This window comes from Nasonia vitripennis, chromosome 3 (genome assembly GCF_009193385.2).
Source record: "Nasonia vitripennis strain AsymCx chromosome 3, Nvit_psr_1.1, whole genome shotgun sequence".
NCBI lineage: Eukaryota > Metazoa > Arthropoda > Insecta > Hymenoptera > Pteromalidae > Nasonia > Nasonia vitripennis.
Genome location: NC_045759.1, coordinates 14864441 through 14887392, shown reverse-complemented (window position 1 = coordinate 14887392; position 22952 = coordinate 14864441). Strand labels below are relative to the sequence as shown.

The window sequence follows — 22952 nt, the reverse complement described above, 5'->3', positions numbered from 1 at the left end:
CTGGTAAGTAGAATAACTGCAAGTTTTCCGATACTCGGTAAAGGCTTTTCTATTATCTCAATTGTTGTTTCTCTTAAAATAAGATCAATAAAGACAACAGTTTCAATGTCAACGATCTTCTGAAACAAAGAAAGTCTGGCATTCCCGAGTCTAAAATACACGATGCTGTCAAAACTTGCGATGTTGAGTCGCGTAAGTATAACGCTGAATTATCGATTGATTTTTCAACATTTACTCAATGCCTCAAATGATAAATTGATGACGATGGAAATAATTTTTGTGATTCTAGTCGACTCTCTTGAAAAAACTAGCAAAGCAGTTAAATGTTTGATGGGCTTGTTACGCAACATGTGGCTTATGTAAACTAACTAACTGTGGAATTGTAAACTTGAAGCAAAGAAAGATTCTTAAATAGTACATTACGATACGTGAGACTTAAATGGTTCTTTTTTACACGGCGCAGTTAGCACCCGAGCGTAGCGAGGGCGCTAAGCGCCGTGTAAAACTGAACCATTTAAGTCAAGAGTATCGTATAAAATTTTATAGCACAGACTGCTAAAATCCGCAAGTCTCGCCTATCGTGACTAAAGTAGTCCTTATTTGCACCGTGAGGTTAGCGCACGAGCGTAGCGAGTGTGATAAACACGGTGCAAAAAAGGACTACTTTAGTCACAGATAGGCGTGATTTAACAGCGGATTTTAGCCACACTGTTCTATAAAAACCTTTACTCCTTATCATGTACTAAAGTAACAGCGATTTCTTAATACTTCTAAACAGCAAAGACAAACACATATTTGGGACTTTCATAAATATGTCTCTAATATATTTACAAATTAATTTTGATTAATTTGTATAAACATCGTGTTTGAACCCTCTTATTGTACGCTTTTTATAATTATTTGGCTAGTTTATAAGGTATATCCAAGGAACTCAGCATTTTGAGCACAAGCTTCACGTTACTGGCGATATGATTTACTTCGAAACTGTCGTAAAAATACTGCGCGTGCATTAGGATCATAAACGTTGACTGATAATATTGACTTTCCGTAAACACGCGTTCATCGGTCAAAACAAGTTGTACAGGGAACTAACATTTTGTTCATACGAAGCAATTTTTTCATTCTAAAAAAGCTCTTGTGTGTTTAAATTTCACTATTCGCCATGAAAACTTCAGCACTATTATTAGTTGCTTTTGGAATCTTTGCTTTTACCGTGAGAAATTTATTATACATTTGAATTGAAAAATTAATAATTTAAATAATTGTATTTATTTAATAGGAATTATCCACTGCCTCATTAGATAAATGGTTTGAAGAGTGTGTTAAATCCTATGGTCATACTGAAGGTAAGCTATATACTGTATGTATATAATGTATACTATTATACTATATCATAAAGTGACTTTCTTGTTATCTTGCGTAGAAAGTGTTTCAAAACTTCCCGACTTAGAAAAATCTTGTGTGATACACATCTGTTTCATGAGAGATGTTGGACTTGTAAGTAGAATTGCCACAAGCTTTTCGTCATTTTAATGAGTCTTACATTATATCAGTTATTCTTCATTTTAAAATAAGATCAACGAAGACAACAGTTTAAACGTGAACTATCTACTCGAACGAAGAAAGTCTCACGTTCCTGAGTCCAAAATATACGATGCTGTTAGAACTTGCAATGCTGAGTCAAGTAAGTGCAACACTGAATATTTGAACATTTACTCAATGTTTGAGGATGTAAATTTACGATGACGGGAATAATTTTTGTGATTCTAGTTGACACTCTTGCAAAAACATGTGAAGCAGTTAAGTGTTTGATGGATTTGTTACACGAATCGGACTTCAACACCCAACCTAACGTCACTGATTAAGGTCATGAGCATTCTTTCAACATATGGATTATATACATTGATGACAGCGAAATGATAAGCTGAAAGTAAAGTGCAATTAAAAAATAAAACAACCTATGTTATACCAGGACATTAGACATTGTTTTTAGTCGGCTAGAGAATTCTCTTGAAATAAAGGAAAGAGAAAAATAAATTTAATCAATCTAGAACTAGCGTTAAACCCAACACTCTCGCAAAGCCGCGATTAGCCAATAGTCGCATCAGAAAAAGCCACCGACTACTCGAAACTCCTTTTATCCAAAGCTCTCGAAAGGGACACAAAGACCCCACTCTCCGCCACAAATCCCAGGCTCCTCGCTCTTCCCTCCTAATGGGCTAACTGCGTCGGAGCTCGTGCCTCCATCTCCGGGCTCTGCACTCCTAGACACGAGGCAAGTGAGGAAAAAAATGCCAGCGCTCGATCTCGACGCTTCGAAAAAAGCGCATAGGGCCCCTCGCAAGCACAAGCCTACATCCCGAAATGATAAATTGCTCGGGCGATTAGACGTCAGTTACGCAGCTCTCTAACACACTTCTCTCGTCTATCGGAGAAAGGTATAGGTACTGCACCTACATAGTGAGCCGCATGAAGGAGGAAGAAGAGGAGGTGGAGGAGGAGACGGAGGAGAAACGAAGAAGAAGCGGCCAAGCGCGTACACGAGCGATTCCTCGATCGATATCAGCAGCTCGCGCGCGGTCAGACCCAGCCTGGAAGAAAAGTGGAAGGTTGAGCGCCACGCGGTGTAATCGAGATTGGACCTCGGAGGCCCTCGGGGAATCGCGTTTCGGTGCTGCTGCTGCCGCTGCGCTGCTGCTGTGCGAGTAAGCGCGAGGATAGATAACTAGGAGGAGGCGCGCGAATTCTGCGCACCGTGAGACTCCGGAGCTAGAGCACACACACGTACATGCAGAGGCGCGAGTGTACGACTGTCTTGAATTTGCTCCGGCGAGGTTCTCCTCGATAAGCCGCACGAAAATGCCGTGCGCGGCTCTGTTAAGGATTGCCTAATTTCGGAGCTTGGCTCTAGACGATTCGCGCTGATGCTCCTGATGGTCACTGCTGTCTCGAGTCGTCTCGTGCGAGAATAAGTGGTTGCGAGATGCAAATTAAGCAGAGTTTTTCAATGTCGCGGAAACCATCAGGACTCGTAATCTAAATCTACTCGCATTGAGAAATACATTCTTGCACGACACGAGTAAGCGTCTTGCATTATAGCAATTAACGCGCGTTTACTAAGAATGCGGCATCGTAATGGAAAGTCCATGATGTAGGGTACGCGAATTCCTTTCTTTATCCGTCTTTATATGCTCGGGTTGAATATTTTAGTCGAATGATGTACGTTATCCTTTAGTATAATTGTTTTTGCATGTTGGAGCGTGTACCGAGAATCTCCATTTGCACCGAAGGAGCTCTAATGCAAACCATTTTTGTTTTGTGTAGTTTTTGCACGCGAGGAAACGCGTCTGTAGAAATGAAGTTATAGATGTATGGAGTAATAAATACGGGATCCGAAGCTACTATCTTTTACACGTGACTGGAAATTCGTATTTAGTTTATAGTATTCCGTTCTCGCTGAGTCAGCTAATGTTAAAAAAACGAAGCAAGCTAGGAAAAAACTTTTATACTATTACGTATTAATATTTTTAAAGCAAGTTTTGAGAGCAAAGAAAAATATGTACGCAAATGGATAATCAACGTACACATTATATAAATATCGTAGGAGTATTAATTAGAATACATTTATTTTATTGATAATAACGTTTGATTGCAAATATGATAAAATGATGTCATAATAACATAGCACACGTTCCTGAATCCATCAGAATACATAAATTTGTGAAATTATGTAAAATCTCCAGAATTTAGTTAGAATTCTTGAAATTTTCAATCGATCGATATACAATTCATTGAGCTGCTTTTATAAATAAATAAAACATATTATTCTGATTTGAGTCAGCAGCCTTGAGAAATCCTGCGGAACAGATTGCCTAATGGAGTCTAATGGCACACCTGAATCCGACTTTGATATCGTTTCCAAATAAGGATGAAAATAAGCTTTGATGCATGCGACGCGTACAAGATATCAAACAAAGCCCGGTATATAAATCCAAATTAATTCTTCTGACACAACGTACACCCTTTTTCAATCAGTCCGAACCACGTCGTCCTCCCCGCCAAAAACACCGCACAACAAACTCGTCACCATTATATCAACAAACTACGCAGCAATCCTTGAATAAACATCACCCTCGAGACTGATCATAAGTCGCGCACTCTATACATACGCGATGTTCCGCATCATCCGAAAGGGGGGGGGGGGGGGCTGAGGCGTTATAAAAGAAAACTTGCTCGCCGCCGCGCGGATTTGCATGAAAAACGAGGCTTCTCACGTTCTCTCTTTCTCTCTGCGCGGCCGAATCTCGCAATCGCAACACGCAGCATCCGAGTGAGAGCGGGAGAAAGAGAGGGAAAGATTGTTTGCGGAGTAAAAATCTAAATTGTAGACGAGCCTCAAGTCGGAGATTATTCCGGATCCTTGAGCGAGTCGATCGCGGCGAGGGATATATTCGAGCTGCGGAGCTCTGGCGGCGGCTATATCGGCCGGGAATAATTCAGTATGCGCGCTGCAGCGCCGTTCCCCGTTCCGGCCGCGATGTGGAAAGAGGGAGAACGGAAAAACTGCCGGAGAGTGCGCGGGATCGACGCGGGAAAAACGAAAAGAGACGCGCTGCTGCTAGCCGAGGAGGAGGATTGGAAATTGAGAGTGATAAGAGCCGAGGAGGAGCGCTCGATTTTCTCTGTGTTCAAAAAGTATATACCCTAATATACTCACGTATGCGATATCTCACGAGAAATTTTCGGGATTTTCAATTATAGCAATCGTGATCGCACAAATATCGTACGACTTTTAACTTTTCGAATCCCAAAGGGTTCGAGGGATAACATATGCAACGAGAGTAACTGCCAATTTTTCACGCGGGCGGATTGCGCAAACACGAGAAATTATCGCGGTCTACTGTAGCCCGAGAGTCGTAAAGTCGATCATTGTTAGCTCTCTGTGCACACACGCGCATACACGTGTTTATTGCGCTATGTAAATTATTTTTAGCAAAAACGACTCTGCCGAGCGCGCGAGTAGGCGATTAAAATTGATGACTGTACACACGCGTCTTCGAAAAATCGATTATCTGAAAAATTTGAAATTGCTCAAACTGCGGAGAATGTCGTAACTCGTTAAGAGAGGAAGAGCCATTAAGAGCATAAAAGTCAGCTTAAGTTATGATGTGTACTTGGCGCACAGTAAACGAAATGCTGCTTTACGCTCGGCTGCAAAATATATTAAACTGCGATTTTTTTTCCTCGTGTCCTCCCTCCCTCTCGGCCAATATAATGTAAAACAATTTGCTTCGCAGTAAACAGGCTGTTCTGCGGGACGAGAAGAGCTGCCTCCGCAACGCCGATGAAATATTTAAAGCCAGCGAAACGCAGCAGTTCTTTGGCATATCGATCGGTGAAAAAGCAGAGGCGAAACAAACAGCCCCAGCGCGTCGCGTAAAAATCCACATTTGGGTGTTTAGCTTCTTCATTAAAGCTCGCAATCAATCCGGCAGGGCGGAAAAGTGTACGCCCAGGAAAAAAGGGCGAAAAGAGAGAGAGAGAGAAAAGGCGCGCCTCATCACCGGCTGCACTGCAGGCTTCCAAACAAAAGGCAACAACCAACGCGCGGCAGCATCAGGAGGAGGAGGAGGAGGAAAAAAGGCAACAAGTCAGGAGCGCTTATACGCAGAGCCGCTCTGCAGCGAGATAGAGACAGAGAATAATCCTGATGACGCGGCAGCAGATTGAGTTCTCAGGTGTCGAGAGGCCAGAAAGAGCAAGAGGAAAAAGGCCGCCTGTCGCGTAATAGACGATAATTAGCGAACGGCCATAGCCGGCGATTAGAATAGCAGGAGGGGGCGTTGATTGTCCGCCGAGAGAGAGAGAGAGAGAGAGAGAGAGAGAGAGAGCCGCATACACTCTGGTCACGATTGGGGCGCAGGAAAGACGTATATACAATCCTTCACCGGTAGGCAGCCATTAAAATCGCGAGAGGCGGACGGACGCGACGACCCTCCAAGAGAAAGAGAGAGAGAGAGAGAGAGAGAGAGAGAGAGAGAGAGAGAGAGAGAGAGAGAGAGAGAGAGACAGAGATAGCAATTAAGAACAATAAGAACCTGAGAATCCTCACTTGGCGCCGGGGACGCGCTAACGTGCACTGCACTCCAGATACACGTTTGGCAAACACTAATCAACACTTTCTTCTCTGATAAGGCTCCACTCGATTAACGTTTAATTAAGGATTTTTCTTTCCGCCGCCGCCGACGTGATTTTTCCCCCTGTACACAGAGCGCGTGTTTTTGTTGAGGCGAGCTCGCGTGCTCGCAGCCTCCGCGAGAGAGAGAGAGAGAGAGAGAGAGAGGGACTCTCTCGGGGGGTCATTGCAACTGACGAGTTCGTGTAACGAAAAACTTTTACTTTTGAGACAAAAATCGCGTATACGCTTCAGCCCGCGTGATGGATCTGTATGGGTAAGAAAGTGTGCGCTTGTCGTAATGGAAAACTTATAATCCCGGCGCATCTTTCGAAGAGTGTAACGACGCCAGCTCTCTCTCTCTCTCTCTCTCTCTCTCTCTCTCTCTCTCTCTCTCTCTCTCGGATCTCCGACACTGTCGTATCTGATCGTAAAGCATCACGCACTGTTAATCCCCTCTCGGAAAATAGCAGGCCAAGAAAAAGCTCGTCGGCCCTGCAGTAGAGGAAAAAGAAGAAGAAAAAATCCGCGCGCATAAACCTCGAGCGGAGCTTCTCACGAAAGTCACGCGCGCGCTCACGATCTATACTCTCTCGGCCCGATATAACCCGCGCGCAAACGCTCGTGTATACATGACGTGTATACATACAACGCTGCTCACGAGCCACGGCCGCGGCGGCGGCGGCGGCAATAACGCAAAATTAATGGCACGCGTCTCCTTAATCGGGGTGGTAAGTGGATTTTTGCCGGCGTAAAGAGTCTCTCATCCCCCTCCTCAGCTAGGGACTTTGATTGATTGACAAAAGGTAAAATCAGGGACCGGGAGAGAGCCTCCCATTAGGCGCACCGACAGCCGCCGTACAGAGGCGTGTCCACCTGTGCAGCAGAGTTCGCGTGTATACGTATACTCTCTCTCTCTCTCTCTCTCTCTCTCTCTCTCTCTCTCTCTCTCTCTCTCTGTGCCATAACTCAATTCCCACTGTTATTCCCGCGCAGCATCTCCCTCTCGCTCTGATGGGGGATGTTATTAAGAGGACACCAATAACGCGGCCAATACGGCTTCATTACTAACTATACGCCGCGCTGCAGCTTCTCTATCTCTCGCTCGTGCTTCGCGCGTTAATGTATGCCGCCGCCACGCTCTCTCTCTCTCTCTCTCTCTCTCTCTCTCTCTCTCTCTCTCTCTCTCTCTCTCTCTGTATATCCTGCACCGCGCGCGGCTGTAGTATCGACTTACACGGCTGATTTACGGCGACTCGATCATCCGCGCGTACACACGCTCGATTTGCTCTCTCTTTCTCTCTTGCTCCTCCTTTGACGGCGAGCGGCCTTCTCGTGAGTCTGCGTATTCGCGCGCGCGCGAGAGAGAGAGAAAGAGAGAGAGAGAGAGAGAGAGAGAGAGAAGGATGCGCGCACTTTTATCCTTTTTAAATTGGCGCGAGCGCGTTCCCATAAGACTCTGCAGTTTTTGAGAGAAAGAGAGAGAGAGAGAGAGAGGGAGCGAGCGGCTTTTCGTCGTAAACGCGGACTTTTTCCCGAGAGCCGAGCGCGCCGCGCGCGATGATTCATTTATTTGCTGTATCCTTTTTTCAGGCGCAGTCCAGCTCGCCGAAGAATGATTTAGGGCTATAGGCGTGAGGGAGATAGAGAGAGAGAGAGAAAGCGCGTGTATAGCGTCAGCCAGTGCGCCGAGCGAATTAACTTTTTGCGAGAGCGGCCCGCCGAGGGTTTAACATATTTTGTAGTTAAATTGCTGCTTCGAGGTGGAGGCTGTCACGCGCTGCGTCCAGCGTTTTCTCGGCGTTTTGGATTGTTTCGAAAGACTCGAGGCGGACACGGGAGCCGTCGATGCGTGTCTTGCTAGTCTCGTCTTTAACTACTGGTTTTTCAATCGAGCTTTCTGGTGCGAGTTATAAATTAATTGAGAAAGAATCGCACTCATATTCAACCCAATTCTCATTGAAATTTACGACGATAATACGGCATCAGTGGTAAATAATCTCGATCGTTTCAGCTACACGCGTAACGTGTACCGATATAATAATGTTTAGGAATTCACGAGGAGCATATAACGGTGCAGCGCTCGTATAATCGTTACGCTGATAAATCAATTGCAGTCTAGCGCCGCTCGCTCGCGCGTCGGGAAAATTTAATACTACCGAATTATCCACTCTCCCGCCGCGCCGGCACGGTTAAAGCGCGTTACGCACCGTTCGAGCGTCATCGCGATCTGTCGTCACGAAATTCGTGATAACCTCGTAATAAAGCTAATTACGCGGGCGTGTTCGGATATAAACACGCCGTAAAACTATCAAAAAATACTGCAAATTTCAGTTGTACAAATGGAGCACTCGCCTGTCAGCTGACCGAGCACACATCTCGACGAGTTTAAAAGCTATACGTCTCATCTAATAACATCATCGCCGTACACGCCGCCAAACGGTAGGAAAAAAAAACACAGCACGTCAGCAGGTCGAATACGCGCTCATTGCAAATCCGGCAATTTACATGGCAAAGCGCGCAACGTATTCATTTCTCGCGCTCATTAAAATCCCATCGGTGCGCAGAGAAAGAGAGAAAGAGAGAGAGGAGCGAAGAAGCGACAGGACAGTGCGCGGCGCGTGATTAATCGAGATCGGAGCGGTAAGCAGAGGAGCCGCACCGCCGATCGCGCGCGGAAATCTCGCATATCAGTCGATTCCCCGTAGATTCTCCTCTTAACCGAGTCTCTTCCTCCAGCTGTCTATCTGCATCTCTCGCTCTTTAGGCGAGCAGTTCCCTCCCGCGTGTCTGTCCGTGATGCGCAGCGGCAGCTTTCTCGCGTGTTATCTCCGGCCTGATGTCCTTTCGCGCGGGATCTTTTCGATTTTTCACCGAGTTTTAGGTGATGCGTGTACGCGCGAACGAAAGATATTCGTCACGGTTAAACGTCCTCCGAGCTGCACCTGTGCGCTATAGGGCTAGGTATATTGGTAAAATAGAAGCATAGTTGCACATACATAAACCTTTCGCGCATAATTGTCGATCGTCGGGGGCATCGGCGCGCGCGCAATAAACCATATCAAGCTATAGCAATCGCTCCGCGCTGCACTGAGCGATCGATCGATCAATCAATCAATCAGTCAGTCAATCAATCAATTACCCCGCGCGCGCTTCTTTCTCCCCCGCTCTTCGCAATCTAGCCATGAGATAGAAGGGCATCTCTGCGCAGCGTATACAGCGGAGTTAGAGAGGAGATCACGTCTGCGGGGGCGCGGGAGAAGTCACGGTGCGTGTGCAATTCGAGACGTGACAGCGACTCTCTCTCTCTCTTCTCTCTCTCTCTCTCTCTCTCTCTCTGTTTCTCTCGACAATGAGGCCTGCGCTCGTTGTTTTCTTCCTCGAGCTGCTGTCTTTCGTCGGACGCGGCAGCTGGCGCGTTCGAGCTCTGGAATTTTCTCGCGGGGGCTCCTCTGAAGAATTGCCGATGGAAATGCGAATAAGTATAGCTCCGCGTCGAGCGAGAGTGGAGGAGATAGAGAGGCTGGATTAGCGGATTGAGACATTCCTGCCAGTGTTGTCGCGGCGCTCTCTGTGTGTTGGGCTGTTACGTCTTGGGATCTCGCCGCGGCGGAGGAATTATTCGGGCTGGTTTAATTAGCGGAGCTATCTTGATGCATACGGATTGCATAAGTCGGTGAAACGTGCGGGCACGACGAGGCTTTTGGTTGTTGGCCGATGTGTCGCGGGCGTGCGATAAAAATACATAATGGACGGTCCGATCTAAAGCACGGTATGACTGATCGCGGCGTTTCCTGTGTCTGCTTCAGATACGGAGGCATTTCCGACGAGGCAATTATCCCCGCGGAAAGTTACACGGCGCAACTATGCTGCTCGGTTGCAGGTCAACGGCTGCGTGGAGTCGAAAATCCGCGGGGAGGATAATTCACGGTTCTCGAGAAAACCGCGCGACGACAAACAACTCCCGAAATCCGCGATTTTTCCCTCGAGCATACCGGAGCTGAGATAGCAGAGAGAAGCGCTAAATCTGCTGCAGCAGCGCAGATCCAATTAACAAAATCGCAATCGCGCACGGAGCGCCAAGAAAAATCGAGCTCATCGCCGTGCATCCACGTCCTTGCCTCGCTTCTTCGCCGGAGCGAAATGAACGGGCGAAGCGCCGCTGAAATAATTGCTCGCTCGGTACGGGCCAATGATTTCGCGCAATCTCTCGCTGCAATCCACTTGTTTCCTCTCGTTCCTTCTCTCTCCGCTTCGTCCCTCTCACACGTCCCCGCCGAGAAGTTGGCTGCTGCTGCTGTCTCGAGCGCGGCGCGCATAGTCACCTCTCTTTCTGCTCGATTCCTCGTTCGGAATTCCTCCCGCTCGCTCGCTCGCTCTCGGGAGGGAAATGGCCAATGGGAACGAAATGACCTTTGATACCGGGGGAAGAGAGGAGAGCGCGAGTCCGTAGAAAACAAGTTGACGTGACGACTGGTCCAATCGAGCGCCGGCGCGCAGGCTAATAACGAGGCAGAGATGGATGGCCAAAGGGACGAGTGAAGGAGCGACGACGGCAGCGAGAGAGAGAGAGAGAGAGAGAGCCGCGGACGAGGAACGTGACGCTTATTGGCCGAGCCCGATTAGCCGGCGATTCGAGACACGGCCTATAGATCTCTACCTCTCTCTCTCTCTCTCTCTCTCTATGTGTGTGTGTATAAGTGAATTATCGCTGGCTCGCGCGATAATAATTGCTCTAATCGCTCGGCTGCAGCTTCTTTTTGCCGCAGAGAATCATTCGGCGAGGGGATATAATGGGATCGATTGTTTGCGCATACCGGCGTTTAGCTATGATAATTTTTCGAGGATCCGAACGAGCGTTTTCGAAAGAGATGATTGAGCGTGATTGGATTGCTCGGTTGGCTCGACTCGAGGTAATTCGGTGATGCTATAACGATGCAAGTCGGTGTGAAATCCGACGATTTGTGACGCAAAGAATAGAAAAAAGAACGCCAACCTGCGCGAGAGCAATCTCACAGCGTATATCGCTATCACCAGCGGCCAGCACTAAACAAAAGCTACATCCCGCTCTCGGCGTAACCGTAATGCACTTTATAAATATCAATTACCCGCCAGCGCGCGCGGCATAGCGCTATCTATATACGACGCAATAAAATTTCAATAAGGAAATCGATCATTATCAATTGCCGATATATACAGTACATATAAGCGACGACGCTTAGTCCGCGTGCGCGCAAAGCGCAGCGTGTACAGCGGCGGCAGAGAGAAAATCGCCTATCTCCCGCGCATCTCGATCACGATCGCGAGATCGCAATCCCGCACGCGCACGCATGCGAAATCGCCCTCTACTCTTCTTCCTCCTCTTCTTCTTGCCTGCCGCTTCGTTTTTCCATTGCCTCCTTCTTTCTCCCGAGCATTGCAACCGTTTCCCGCCGTCTTTTATTCTCCGGAGAATACGAGACCTGCTGCTGTCTCTCTGGGAGCCGCAGATGCGGGAGGAACGCACGTGCGTGAGGGAGAGAGGCTGTTATTTCGCGGCGACGTGCCTGCGGAGGTGTACGCTCTGAGAGAACTTGAGCGATCTCTTTCGCCTCGGCTGTTTTTGACCTATGCCTCCGAGTTTTTTCGTGATTTCGTTTGGAAATTAATACGCGTCGATGGAGATCGCGTTCGAAAATTTCAGCGACCGGGTGAGAAGAAAAGCTAACATACACCTACACATAGAGGAATGTGGCCGACGGCAGTGACTTACACGCGCTGCGCCGGGAGAAAGAAGGCGCGCATGCGATGCGGCGCATGTAGCGGGTGCGTGCGCCAATGACCCCTTCTCTAACGCTGCTACTCGCGCTTATAACGGACCCGTCGCTCGCTCTGTATGCGGCGAGATATGTTTCTTTCCTTCTCTGTTTTCGCGGAGATGCTGATTGATGCCGCGGGAACTCGGTTAGCAGTCGATGCAAGTTTCTTTTTTTCTTCTGTGAGGTGGCGGTGAAAAGTGGGTGCTTTTTCACGTTGGTCACCTGCGAGATCGATCTATAGGATAGAGGAAGGGGTTGCGCGAGAATATAGAATCGGAAACAGTGTAATCGATGGAGGAGTTATTAAAATGTATTTTTCATCGAGATCGAATATTCTTTTGTTGATGAGAACGGCTATAAGCCCGGGGGAGAGATAAGAATAGAAACCGTGACATCTCTGCAGTGAATTATTTGTTTAATATTGAATGCCGTTCAATAAAACATACGTCGATCGCTATGTGTGTGTGTGTGTGTGTGTGTAAGACTGCCGAGTTGGCACAACGAAGATATTTCTGATGCAACGTGCGCGAAAATCTATTTGTACTACTTCATTATTTTGCTTGTATAGAATCCATCATATTAATATTTCCTTATTTTTCTTCTCGTATAACACACATCAACCGAACCACATTACAACAGCGGTTAAATTAGCTCCAAAATAAACTCTCTCCACCTCCGGCTCTTCACCTATTTCAGGCCAATTTACCGCGGCGACGCATCCGCTGCACACGATCCCCCCTCGCGGTCGCCGCGCGACTCCGAGCGCTGTGTATACCGGGAACTCGATCGTTGACCGATAGCGCGCCGATCGCCGAGCGATCTGGAAGACCGATCGAGAGCGATCCATATACTCCTCTCTCTCTCTCTCTCTCTCTCTCTCTCTCTCTCTCTCTCTCTCTCTCTCTCTGCTATAATACGGCTGGGAAAGATAGAGCGAGGGACAGAGAGAAAAGGGAGAAGATCTCGATGCGCGATAGGCCGATCTCGTCGCCGTCGTCCTCGTCGTTCTCCTCCCGCGCGCAGCTTCTTCTCTCCGTGGCGCTCGTTCAGCGAAGATGAACGTTTCCAGGAAAACGCGCGCACGCGGCGCAGTTTATCGTCGGGTACTTAGAGGAGAGAGAAAGAGAGAGAGAGAGAACGCGGGTGAGCCGCTGCCGCTGTTAGTCGCGAGAGGGTAAAGTCAGATTTCGCGATTACAACTTAATCCTTGGGAGATTGTGTGCGTGCGTGTGTGTGTGTCCCTCCCGCTCGCGCGAGCTCGTTGATTGAATATTTATGCGACGTCTCGTTTTTCTCCGTTTGCACGTACGGGTATAACAGCTATCCATACAATATGTATACACGCCGAACTCTGCAGCAGTTGTTCCAGCCATCTCGGCGGAGGTTGTTCTACTTTTTCGCGGCAATTAGGGACGTGTTGCCCTGGGGTGTGCTGACTGGAGAAATTGCCGAGGGTAATTTGTGCGCGAGAGACTTAAGCGTACTGTATGCGTCCTCGATTTTTTACTTGGCCGAGGGATCTGATCGGAAAGATCTCGCGCTGTGCAGCTCTCGAACCTATAAATAGAGACAATTAACGCCGAGATAATTGATTGAGCTGATTCGGTCATCGATTTCGATTGAAAGTATATAATCGCAGCTAAAAAGGCGTAATATTTTAAACTCTCCGCACACGCAGCTATGTAGGCTCGACTAATCAACCTCGGAAAAAACCGATTAAATCCCGAGCGCTCTGGATCGCGGCGGCCAATATTAACAATATAGGGATCCAGCCCATATATAGACTAATGAACCTACCAGCGGTAGCAGTGACTTCTTGCTCGAGTTCATCACACAGCTCCGGTGTAAAAAGCTCGGCCCCTAATAACGCATTACATGCATTGCGCGCGTAAACACACACACAGAGAGAGCCGGCAAAAAGCCTCGCGAGCGAGTAAGTAAGTAAGCAAGCGAGCAAGTAAGCGAGGAAGATTTAACAACCCCTTTCAAGAGTCAATTGAATATAAATTTTCCCACGCGGCTACCGCTTCACGGTATAATCGAGCCGCCGCCGCCGCTGAATATATCCCCCGTAGCCTAATCCCCCGAAGCTCGCGCTGCTGCGCAGTCTCGCGTTTCGCGCGCCGCAAAGAGAGAACAAGTGGGAATAAAATCTCGCCGATTACGATAATAGTCGCTGCGGCGAATATGTTTACGACGGATCTCTCGCGGCGGCCGTAACTCGCGAGGCGGCGGTGGCTCTTTTTCCGTAAAACCTCCATCGCGCTAATTTTCCTTGGGCTGCATTATGGAGACGACGACGACGACGACAACGCGGTATGGTACTGGACGTGACTACCGCCGATGTATATAGCTATATATGTACGTGTGTACACGGTGCTGTGAGCCAGCTGTGCGGGATGTATCGGCTCTAGGTGTGTGTCGCTTGTTTCGAGCGAGGGGCCATACACGAGCGTCGTGTTGGACGAAGGAGTCACCGCGGTGTCTCTCCTCGTTTTTCTTTTTTTTTCGAACTTTTCCCACACTCGCCCGCCGCGTCGATGTACCAGGCAAAATTTCGCAAAAGTGGTGTACCGCATACGCGGCCTCAGAGAAATTATCAAAGCGATAAAAAAGCGCACGCACGTATACCCTCCGAAATGAAAATAAAAGCGCGAAGCGACGGCTCTCGGTCGCAAGAGACGTGCGCCACACGCGCTCTTTTTCCACGTCGTGCGCAGCGGCAGCAGCTCTCTTTCGTGCGCGCAGCGGGTATATAAGACTCGGCGCTCTCTCTCTCTCCCGGTAAAATGTAGTAAGGGGTAAAGTAAAGTACGGCCAGATCATTAACCATGATTTGTTGCGAAGCAGGCTGCCCAATGACCTCGCGGTCAGGAACGCGCGTGAACTTGCCTCGAGAGAGAGAGCGCCTCTCCTCTGCTCCTGCAGCCGTAGCACACGGAGCAGAGGAGGAGGACGAACGCAAGAGAGAGAGAGAGAGAGAGAAAGGAAAAAAGGTATAGCGGGGCTGCGCGCAAGAGGTGGACGTATCGCTCGCGCGCGCGGGAGTGAGAGAAAGGGAGGAAGACGAGCTGCAGCGGTGCAGGATGATCTCTTGCCGATATACATACAGCCTGTGTATAGTCACGAAACAGGCCGCGCGCGCGCGGCCTATCGGCTTGATCATCGTTCGCCTCCAAATTCACCTTCGGTTTGCATTTACCTTTAGTCTCTCTCTCTCTCTCTCTCTCTCTCTCTCTCTCTCTCTCTCTCTCTCTCTCTCTCTCTCTCGAACGCATCGCTCGCACGACCCCCTCTTTTTTTGATCCCACTACTGCTGCTTTGCTCTACACACTCGCGATCTATATAGCCTGCTTTTCTCGCCTCTCTCGCCGCCGATGAGGGGGAGTATAGGCGAGAGAGAGAGAGAGAGAGAGAGAGAGAGAGAGAGAGAGATACAAGCCGATACTCGCATCGAAAACAACGGCGGCGCGGTTATACGTCTGTATCTCACTGCACCGCGAGTTTTTCGCCTCTTTATAAACACACAGGCGGTGGCGAGAACCCTTACATATATCCCGACGCTTTAGCGCTGATAAGCCCCGCGCGGGCGCTGTGTTAATATGCCGGTACGCATTAAATTGGATTATTATACCGGAATGCGGCGCGCGAGAAGAGGGAGTATACGCCGAGGAGACGAGCTGATTATCGAGTATCGTGACCGCGCGCTTCCATTTTTTCTTCCCTCCTTCCATATTATAATGCACACACACGTATACACCTCTCGCTATATAGCGTATCGCCGAAGATAGCAATTAACGCGAAGGTTGCACACTATCGGCGTAAGCGTATCGTCTAACAAGGAGAGTTGGCGAATTTAGCATCGACGGCGCGAAAAGAAAAGCGCCGTAAACACTCGTTCGCTGCGGTAGATAGTTATGGATCTCTCGCGGCGCCAGCGGAGAACGGGATTCCACTCCGCGATTCAGCAGTTGCACAAACGCTTTGGCGCCTCGACCAAAGAATGCTCTATCTCTCCGGGGGTATAGTAGAGAGAGAGAGAGAGCGCGGAAGTCAAGGCTGCGCGCTACTATAGCTATACTATTCGCCATTTGAATATTTATCTGTACGCATCTTTGCTCCGCTAACGGTACCAGCCCCCAGTGCATATCATCGCACCAATACTGCAGCTGTCTCTGCGCAGCGCACAATGCTCCAATGATTCGCTTATCGCGTACACGCGCGCGCTTAATAAACCCGCCGATGCAACTCCTGGGTTATATTGAAACGTCAGCGCGGCTCGAGGTTTTATCGCTGCTGTGTGTGTGTGTGTGTAGCCCCCGACGAGAAATTATTCACTCGCGGCAAGCGCGCGTATACACACAAAGTGCGCCATTCAGACTTTTGGATTTGACTTGCTTTTAAACGGTAATGAGTCGGCGGCGGCGACTCTATGCGAATCGAAGATGCGCTCGGCAGATTGCACGCGGTGAGCATACCGCTGCACAGTTGGAAAGATGGAGAGATGAAGCCAGACAAGCCAAGATTAGGATCGGGAATCGAAGAGCGGTCGCTGCTACCCCGATTTTTTTCACGGTATATGGCTCTCTCTCTCTCTCTCTCTCTTTCTCTCTCTCCGTGCGGGGATGCGCAGCATATAGGCTGAAAAATTGCGCAACGTCAAAACTTTCGTTGATGCGCTACCGCTGCTGCGGGCATCACAAAGCGCCGTTTTGTTATCGGCAAGCTTCGATCGGTTTAGAAGCTGTCAGAGATGTCTTCGGCTGTACAGCCGCACATGTATAGGCTAAATAAGGCTTCAATTGAGGTAATTTCTGAGATGCTATCTCTTATATGCGCCGAGGGTTTATTTAAATTATTTTCTAAGGATGATCGGACAATTATTATCTAGATCGATTATAAGTCGAGCAATTAAAGCTTGTCTAATCGGAGCCGGCTTATCAGATGTGTCGTAATTCTCGAGGGCACGATGTGTGTGTGTTCGACGCGTCGTACGTGTAAACCCGCTGTGAAATGTTGTATACAGGACAAGTACACACATAGTTTTGACTGTGCACGTTTATTGTTTGGCGATTTAACTAGTTGTCGAGACGTAATAACATTTGAATAAATTGCATTACACATTGAATCAGCGCATGCAAAGCTGCTTTGCCGCGGCGGAGGTGCATTGAAATTGATGATAATCAGAGTCTCTCGCGGCACATACTGTGCTACTGAAACTCGCCACACTATTGTAATGTATAGGCAATAATTGCTTTGCATTTATTTACTAATTGCGTTGTTATGAGCGGCTAATTGAATTGTATGCAGGAATCTGCGAGTTATTGTTCGAATCGATGCGGGACTGTTTTTATTTTTGAGAGTACAACTGTACTGGGTCAAGTTCTCTCGTGAACTTTTTGATATAACATTGTGGGCCAGTAAGCCAATGCGAATATTTGATTACAGACTAATATTTACAATATTTCATTATTGCCTTATCAGGCTCAGTCAGATGAAAAAGTAATGATTTATACTCACGTTACTATATCTCAAGCGTAGACGGTTTTGGCTTAGGTAGACTACGTATGCAGTGTTTCTGTAAAAGAGATTTAGGTAAGTATGTTGCGAATTACGCTAATAAGTTTATGCTATCACGCAAAATCCGAACATAATAAGTAGTAGAAATTCTCGGCAGATGATTCCCTAGCCTTGACAGACATTTTCTATTTCGTATACTTCTGTCATAAGTGTGGACAAAAGAAGCACACAAAAGCCCGCGCGCGGAGACGCCCAAAGAGAAGAAGACAACAAAGAAGAAGAAGAAGGAGACGAACGTAGCTGAAACGTAATTATCTTCACACTGTCAAATTATGCACATAATACATCGTATTTAACACCTGGGCAGTAAATCTCGCATCCCAAAAAAGGAGTCGAGAACTGCGCGGGAGCAAAAAAGCGCGTCTAAATGCAAACAATCCGTCGAAAACGAAATTGCATTTCAGGCTTATCAGAGTGAGAAATCTCTCGCTCCGCTGCTGCAGCATCAGAGCGCGCGGCGAGGAGAGAGAGAGAGAGAGAGAGAGAGAGAGAGAGAGAGAGAGAGAGAGAGAGAGGCATGCAAGCATACTTTGTTTCCATTACTCTTGGTTTGACGGCTCTTAAAGGGTATTAAAAAGTCCGGAGAGCACGCGCGAAATCAAAACAGCTCAGGGCTATGAGCCGAGCGCGAGCGAGCTGACTAAACGATCAGAAAGGCAAGATGGTGCGAAGGAAACAAAAGGAGTATAGATCCTCTCGCGCTCTCTCTCTCTCTCTCTCTCTCTCTCTCTCTCTGGTAACGAGGCTCAGCTCTCCCTCGCTCGATTTGTTTCTCTCTTTTCTCGCTTTGCCTATATAGTATATGCTCCCATATCTGCGCTCTCTCGTGTATACATCTACTTATTTCGTATTTGCATATACGTCTCACTGAATCATCTCATTTTCATTTTTAACGCCGCTATTATTATCCTTGTAATTCGATCAATTACGATCTCGCCGCGGTTTCCTCTGCACATGCCTTGTGTCCCTTCTCCTATATAAATTCGCATACGTAAGTAAGTAGATCAATGATTCAGCCGATCGTCTCTTAAAATAAAAAACGATTTTATTAATTTAATAAGCGAGCACTTATCTTAAAAGCTCGCGATGAAAAAATTGAGAAAAGTCGAATCGAATTGCAAGTAAGAATACATCCCAGCGATCCGTTCTCATTAAAACCGTCACAGAGCGCGCTGCACCGCGGAGAGCAAAGTAAAGCAAAGCCAGCCGATCCGCACACGCATCAGCGGAGAAAGCAGTCCCTCCTCCGCCTCCGCGTGGCCTGTAATCATTAATTCCAACGAAATTCCTTTCTGCTCCCCCTCTCTCTCTCTCTCTCTCTCTCTCGGATTACCCGTACCTTTGTCCCGCGTACACTGCACCAGCAGCGCGCATCTCCCCGAGGAAAAAGGTCCGGGCATCATCGCGCACACAGGCTCATATCGTAGCCCGGTGCGTGAGTTCGGTCTCGCTCGGATGCATCGAAAAGACCTTTCTCTCTTTCTCTCTCCGGTGGGCCCCTGGGGGTGGCAAGCGACGCGAGTAGCCCGGGGCCCCCAACACTCGCATGCAGCTCTCCTCTCTCCTTCTCCGTGCGCGTGTGTGTAGGAAGTATACGTATACGCGCGAAGAGCTATCGGCCGGTACACACATACACCGTGTGCGCGCTTCTTCTCGGAGCTCACGCGTCTGCACGCTGATCTGTGACCCGGATCCTCCCTACTCCGTTCTCTCTCTCTCTCTCTCTCTCTCTCTCTCTCTCTCTCTCTCTCTCTCTCTCTCTCTCTCGGTGTGGCTGATGCGAGAGTGTGCGAAAGCAGCCGAGAAAGAGAGAGAGGCTCGGACGCTTGCTCCGGTTACCCTTGGCTTAGACTGCTCTCCTTCTCCCGCGTATATCTGTGTGTGCGCGCGGGTCTTTTTGCTCGCGCTCTTTTGTCTCTATCGGCGAATTTATCTATCTTCCTTCTCTCTCTCTCTCTCTCTCTCTCTCTCTCTCTCTCTCTCTCTCTCTCTCTTTCTCTCGCTGCAGCTCCGCGTCTTATGGTCTTTTCTTTAGCTCCGCGAGCGCGGGGCTTTCGGATTTGTTACCGAATTCAGCTTCGTTGCCGAGGTATTTAGTTCGGGGAAGCAGGGGGTATTAGCCTGATTTGTCGCCGCTCTCTCCTTGTTGGGACTTCTTCTTATAGTCATGTTTGCTGCGCGGAGGATGACTGCGATAAGCGACCAACATTTTCACTCCGCGGTATTAGAGTGGAATTCTGAATTCGCGAATTCATCGATAATACGCATGTGACTTTACGATATGGAAAATAACGGACCGAAATTCCTCCACCGCTCTTTGTTTCGAACCAAGTCTATATAGCTGTGAACCTCCTTCCGCTGTATAGGATACGCTTCGAGTCGTGCACGCACCAGCGGTAAAAAAGCGCAGGGGCATCGCGAAGACGTCAGTCGCAAGAACTGTACTCTCTTTCTCGAGAGAGAGGAAGAGCGGAGGAGGAGGAGGGATAAATATATAGAAGGAGAAAAAGAAAAGTACACGCCGAGGTAGAGCCCGGGCTTTCAGTTTTTTTTTTTCGGAATACGTAATGTCCCGGTCAGGGTTCATCCAATAATCCGGTGCGCGTCGTTTCTTTCTTTCTCTCTGCGTGGGAGTTAAGAGGAAGAGCATGCTGGAAGTTGCGAGCGCGATTTTTTTCAAAATTTATACTCCACATACACTGCCTTTGTGCGTTACTTTTTATTAAATTTCGTTCTATATCCTGTAAGAGTTTTCCGAAACTGACTCCGCGCGAGAATCGATCGACACTTCCTCCAATAAACAAGCTCTCCTCGCAACATTGTTCCCCCGCAGCATGACGCACACAGAGCGCGCGAGAGCATCGGAAAATCCACACGGCGGCGCACACCCTCGAGGAGCATTTTTCAAGTGCGGAGAAAACTCGCCCCTCGGGCACAGCGCAGCAGCCGCCACGGAAGGAATAGAGAGCCCTCGAGAGTCAGCCCTCGATATAGCTATATACACTACACAGCAGCCATCCTAGAGCCACAGCGGTGCGGAGTCTCGAGAAAATCGCCCGTCGAGGCCGAACGAAGAATCGGTCGAGTCACGCGGGACAGCGGCGGCGGCAGAAGCAGCAGAAGAGAAGCGTAGGTGGGAGGGAAGAGAGGCAAGGGCTGCAGCAGCTAGCCTATCTCTCGCGGGGTGAGCGCAACGAGATCAATCTATCGATCAGGAGGTCGATAACCCGAGTGTACGCGCGCAAGAGAGAGGGAGAGAGAGAGAGAGAGAGAGAGAAGAGAGAGGCCGCACGAGAGATCGTGCGCGCACGTCCGACGAGCCAATATATATTGGCGAAATAAATAATTATTGACTGAGTTTATCGCGAGATTTATTGGATTAAATTAATGCTGCTTTAAATTGTTCGGCCTTTTTGCTCGAGTTGCGAGCGCATCGGCTCTCTTATCCCGGCGAGAGATAGCTTATATAGCCCGCGTCGATTATCGCTCGACGCTGCAGCGGTTAGTGTATATAAGAGCGCGTGCGCAGGGAAATTCGAGAGCTCCTCGATACGATTACACGAAAAAATGAAAGGGAAGCTCGATTCTGTCAGAGCTAACTGCGAGCAATTAGCAATTGCGCTGATGGCCTCGTGGAAGAAAGCTCGCCTGGTGCGAACAGAGCGAGTTGAGCGCAGCTCCTTCGACGCCCAATTAAGAGCCGTAAAAAGCTCGCTCGACTACACATACCCGCGCAACAAAGTCATTCTCCCCTGCGCATAGTGCCGTGAGAGAGTCGAGTCCTCTAAGAAAAGGACTATAGGTATACAGCGCCGCGTGTATATACATATACAGGGTGAGAGAGAGAGAGAGAGAGAGAGAGAGAGAGAGAGAGAGCCGGGCGACAACGAGGACGTTCGAGCGGGCGGCGACGAGGGTCGGACAGTAGCAAGCTGCGGAGGTTATAAATGAGGGAAGCAATTTCCAAGTTGCGCGCGAGAGAGAGAGGGAGAGAGCCGATGAGTCCTGCATCACGGCGGCGGCGCCGGTGGCGAGTGACGAAGCTGTGTACTTATAGAGAAGGGCAAAGGGTTGCTGCTGCTGCTGCTGCTGTCCTCGAGTAAACGGACGCACAAGTTTACAAGTCCGAAGTGCCGGCGGTCGCGGAGAAAGAGCCTCCGAGAGAGCTGGAGATCGCCCTGAGGCTGCAGTGTGCAGTGTGTGTGCAGAGGAGCGAGGAATATGCGCGGCCGGGGCTCGCGATTGATGACCTCGGCTACTCGCCCGAGCGTTTACTGTCTCCTCGCCGCCTTATTTACCTACGTGCATATACCTCCACCATTCGGGCTCCTTTTATATATGTCTACATATAGCACGCGTATGTGTGTTTGCGGAGAGGAGCATCAGGAGAGCTTCTCTATCTATCTGGGGCTTGTTTGTGCTCGAGCTCTCCTCCCAGGCACCGTCATCGTCGTCGTCGTTTCTTCGCGGAACTTAATAAGACACGTGCTGCTGCTGCTGGATTTCGCGTAGACGAGGTATATCGCGGCAGCGGCGAATTATATCTGTCAGATCAAGCGAATTGTTAAGCACGGCTGTTACACAAACGGCGGCTTTGGCATGTGGGTGACGAGTTGTTATATGTGCGCCGGGCTCGCAGATAGCGATGAGGGAGGCAGGAAAAAGCCTACGCGCCACCTGTCGTTGCTGGCCAGAGACGCGAGGAGTTTGAGCGGTGGGGGAAGGGTCAATCTAAAACTACTCCTGTTACATACTTGGAGTGGTACAAGCTTGAGTTTTTTCTAGAATAAATTTAAATTTCTTTATAATCTAATGGCTTATTCAAACTTCCGTACGATCATAACTGCAAGCCCCTCATATAACGAAAAAAAGCTCACGCGAAAATTCTGCCGATGCGCGGAAGCTTTGCGGAAGCAAAAGAAAAAGCGAATAAAAAACCAGCGAAACGGCCCACTATACATTCATTATATCCTCGCGAAAGCGATATTTTCCTCACCCTCTGCGCAGAACGGCCTCTCTTTCTCTCTCTCTCTCTCTCTCTCTCTCTCTCTCTCTCTCTCTCTCTCTCTCTCTCTCTCTCTCTCGTATTATGCACGTGAAGTCAGAGTAAAAAAAACTTTCCGCTCAATCGATCGCTAATCTGCCTCGCATGCAAGTGTATAATAAGAGCCACGCGACTTGTGCAACTCACGCATCGGTGCCATAAAGAACACGCGCGGCGGTATATAGCAGTATATACGAAACATAACCACCTTCCTGACAAATTAATAATAAATATATGCATACGTATGAGCCGTTTCTCTCTCCCGGCCGCGCGAGAGCGCAATTAAATGATTAGTCGCTTGATCGATTCGAATTGCTCCTCGGAGGGTAGTCCCTATACACAGTGCGCGTGCGGC

At 48.6% G+C, this 22952-nt stretch overlaps 2 protein-coding genes across 2 annotated transcripts in view; one reads left to right on the top strand and one right to left on the bottom strand.

Annotated features, from left to right (window-relative positions):
- LOC100119619 (protein tramtrack, beta isoform) overlaps positions 1–22952 on the bottom strand; it is a 215712-nt gene that overhangs the window by 137893 nt on the left and 54867 nt on the right. The window contains exon 3 of the mRNA XM_031927271.2: positions 17494–17551. The gene's annotated coding sequence lies outside the window, so the exon portion shown is untranslated. The remainder of the gene's footprint in view (positions 1–17493; positions 17552–22952) is intronic.
- OBP67 (GOBP-like venom protein) lies at positions 1079–2047 on the top strand. Its single transcript, NM_001161678.1, has 5 exons — positions 1079–1213; positions 1280–1346; positions 1424–1497; positions 1576–1684; positions 1771–2047. The coding sequence occupies exons 1-5, from the start codon at positions 1163–1165 to the stop codon at positions 1863–1865; spliced, it is 396 nt and encodes a 131-aa protein (NP_001155150.1). The 5' UTR covers positions 1079–1162; the 3' UTR covers positions 1866–2047.

Coding starts and splice junctions, on each gene's coding strand:
- OBP67 (NM_001161678.1), top strand. CDS start 1,163: ATGAAAACTTCAGCACTATTATTAGTTGCTTTTGGAATCTTTGCTTTT. Junction 1,214..1,279: donor TTGGAATCTTTGCTTTTACC/GTGAGAAATTTA, acceptor TTTATTTAATAG/GAATTATCCACTGCCTCATT. Junction 1,347..1,423: donor ATCCTATGGTCATACTGAAG/GTAAGCTATATA, acceptor TATCTTGCGTAG/AAAGTGTTTCAAAACTTCCC.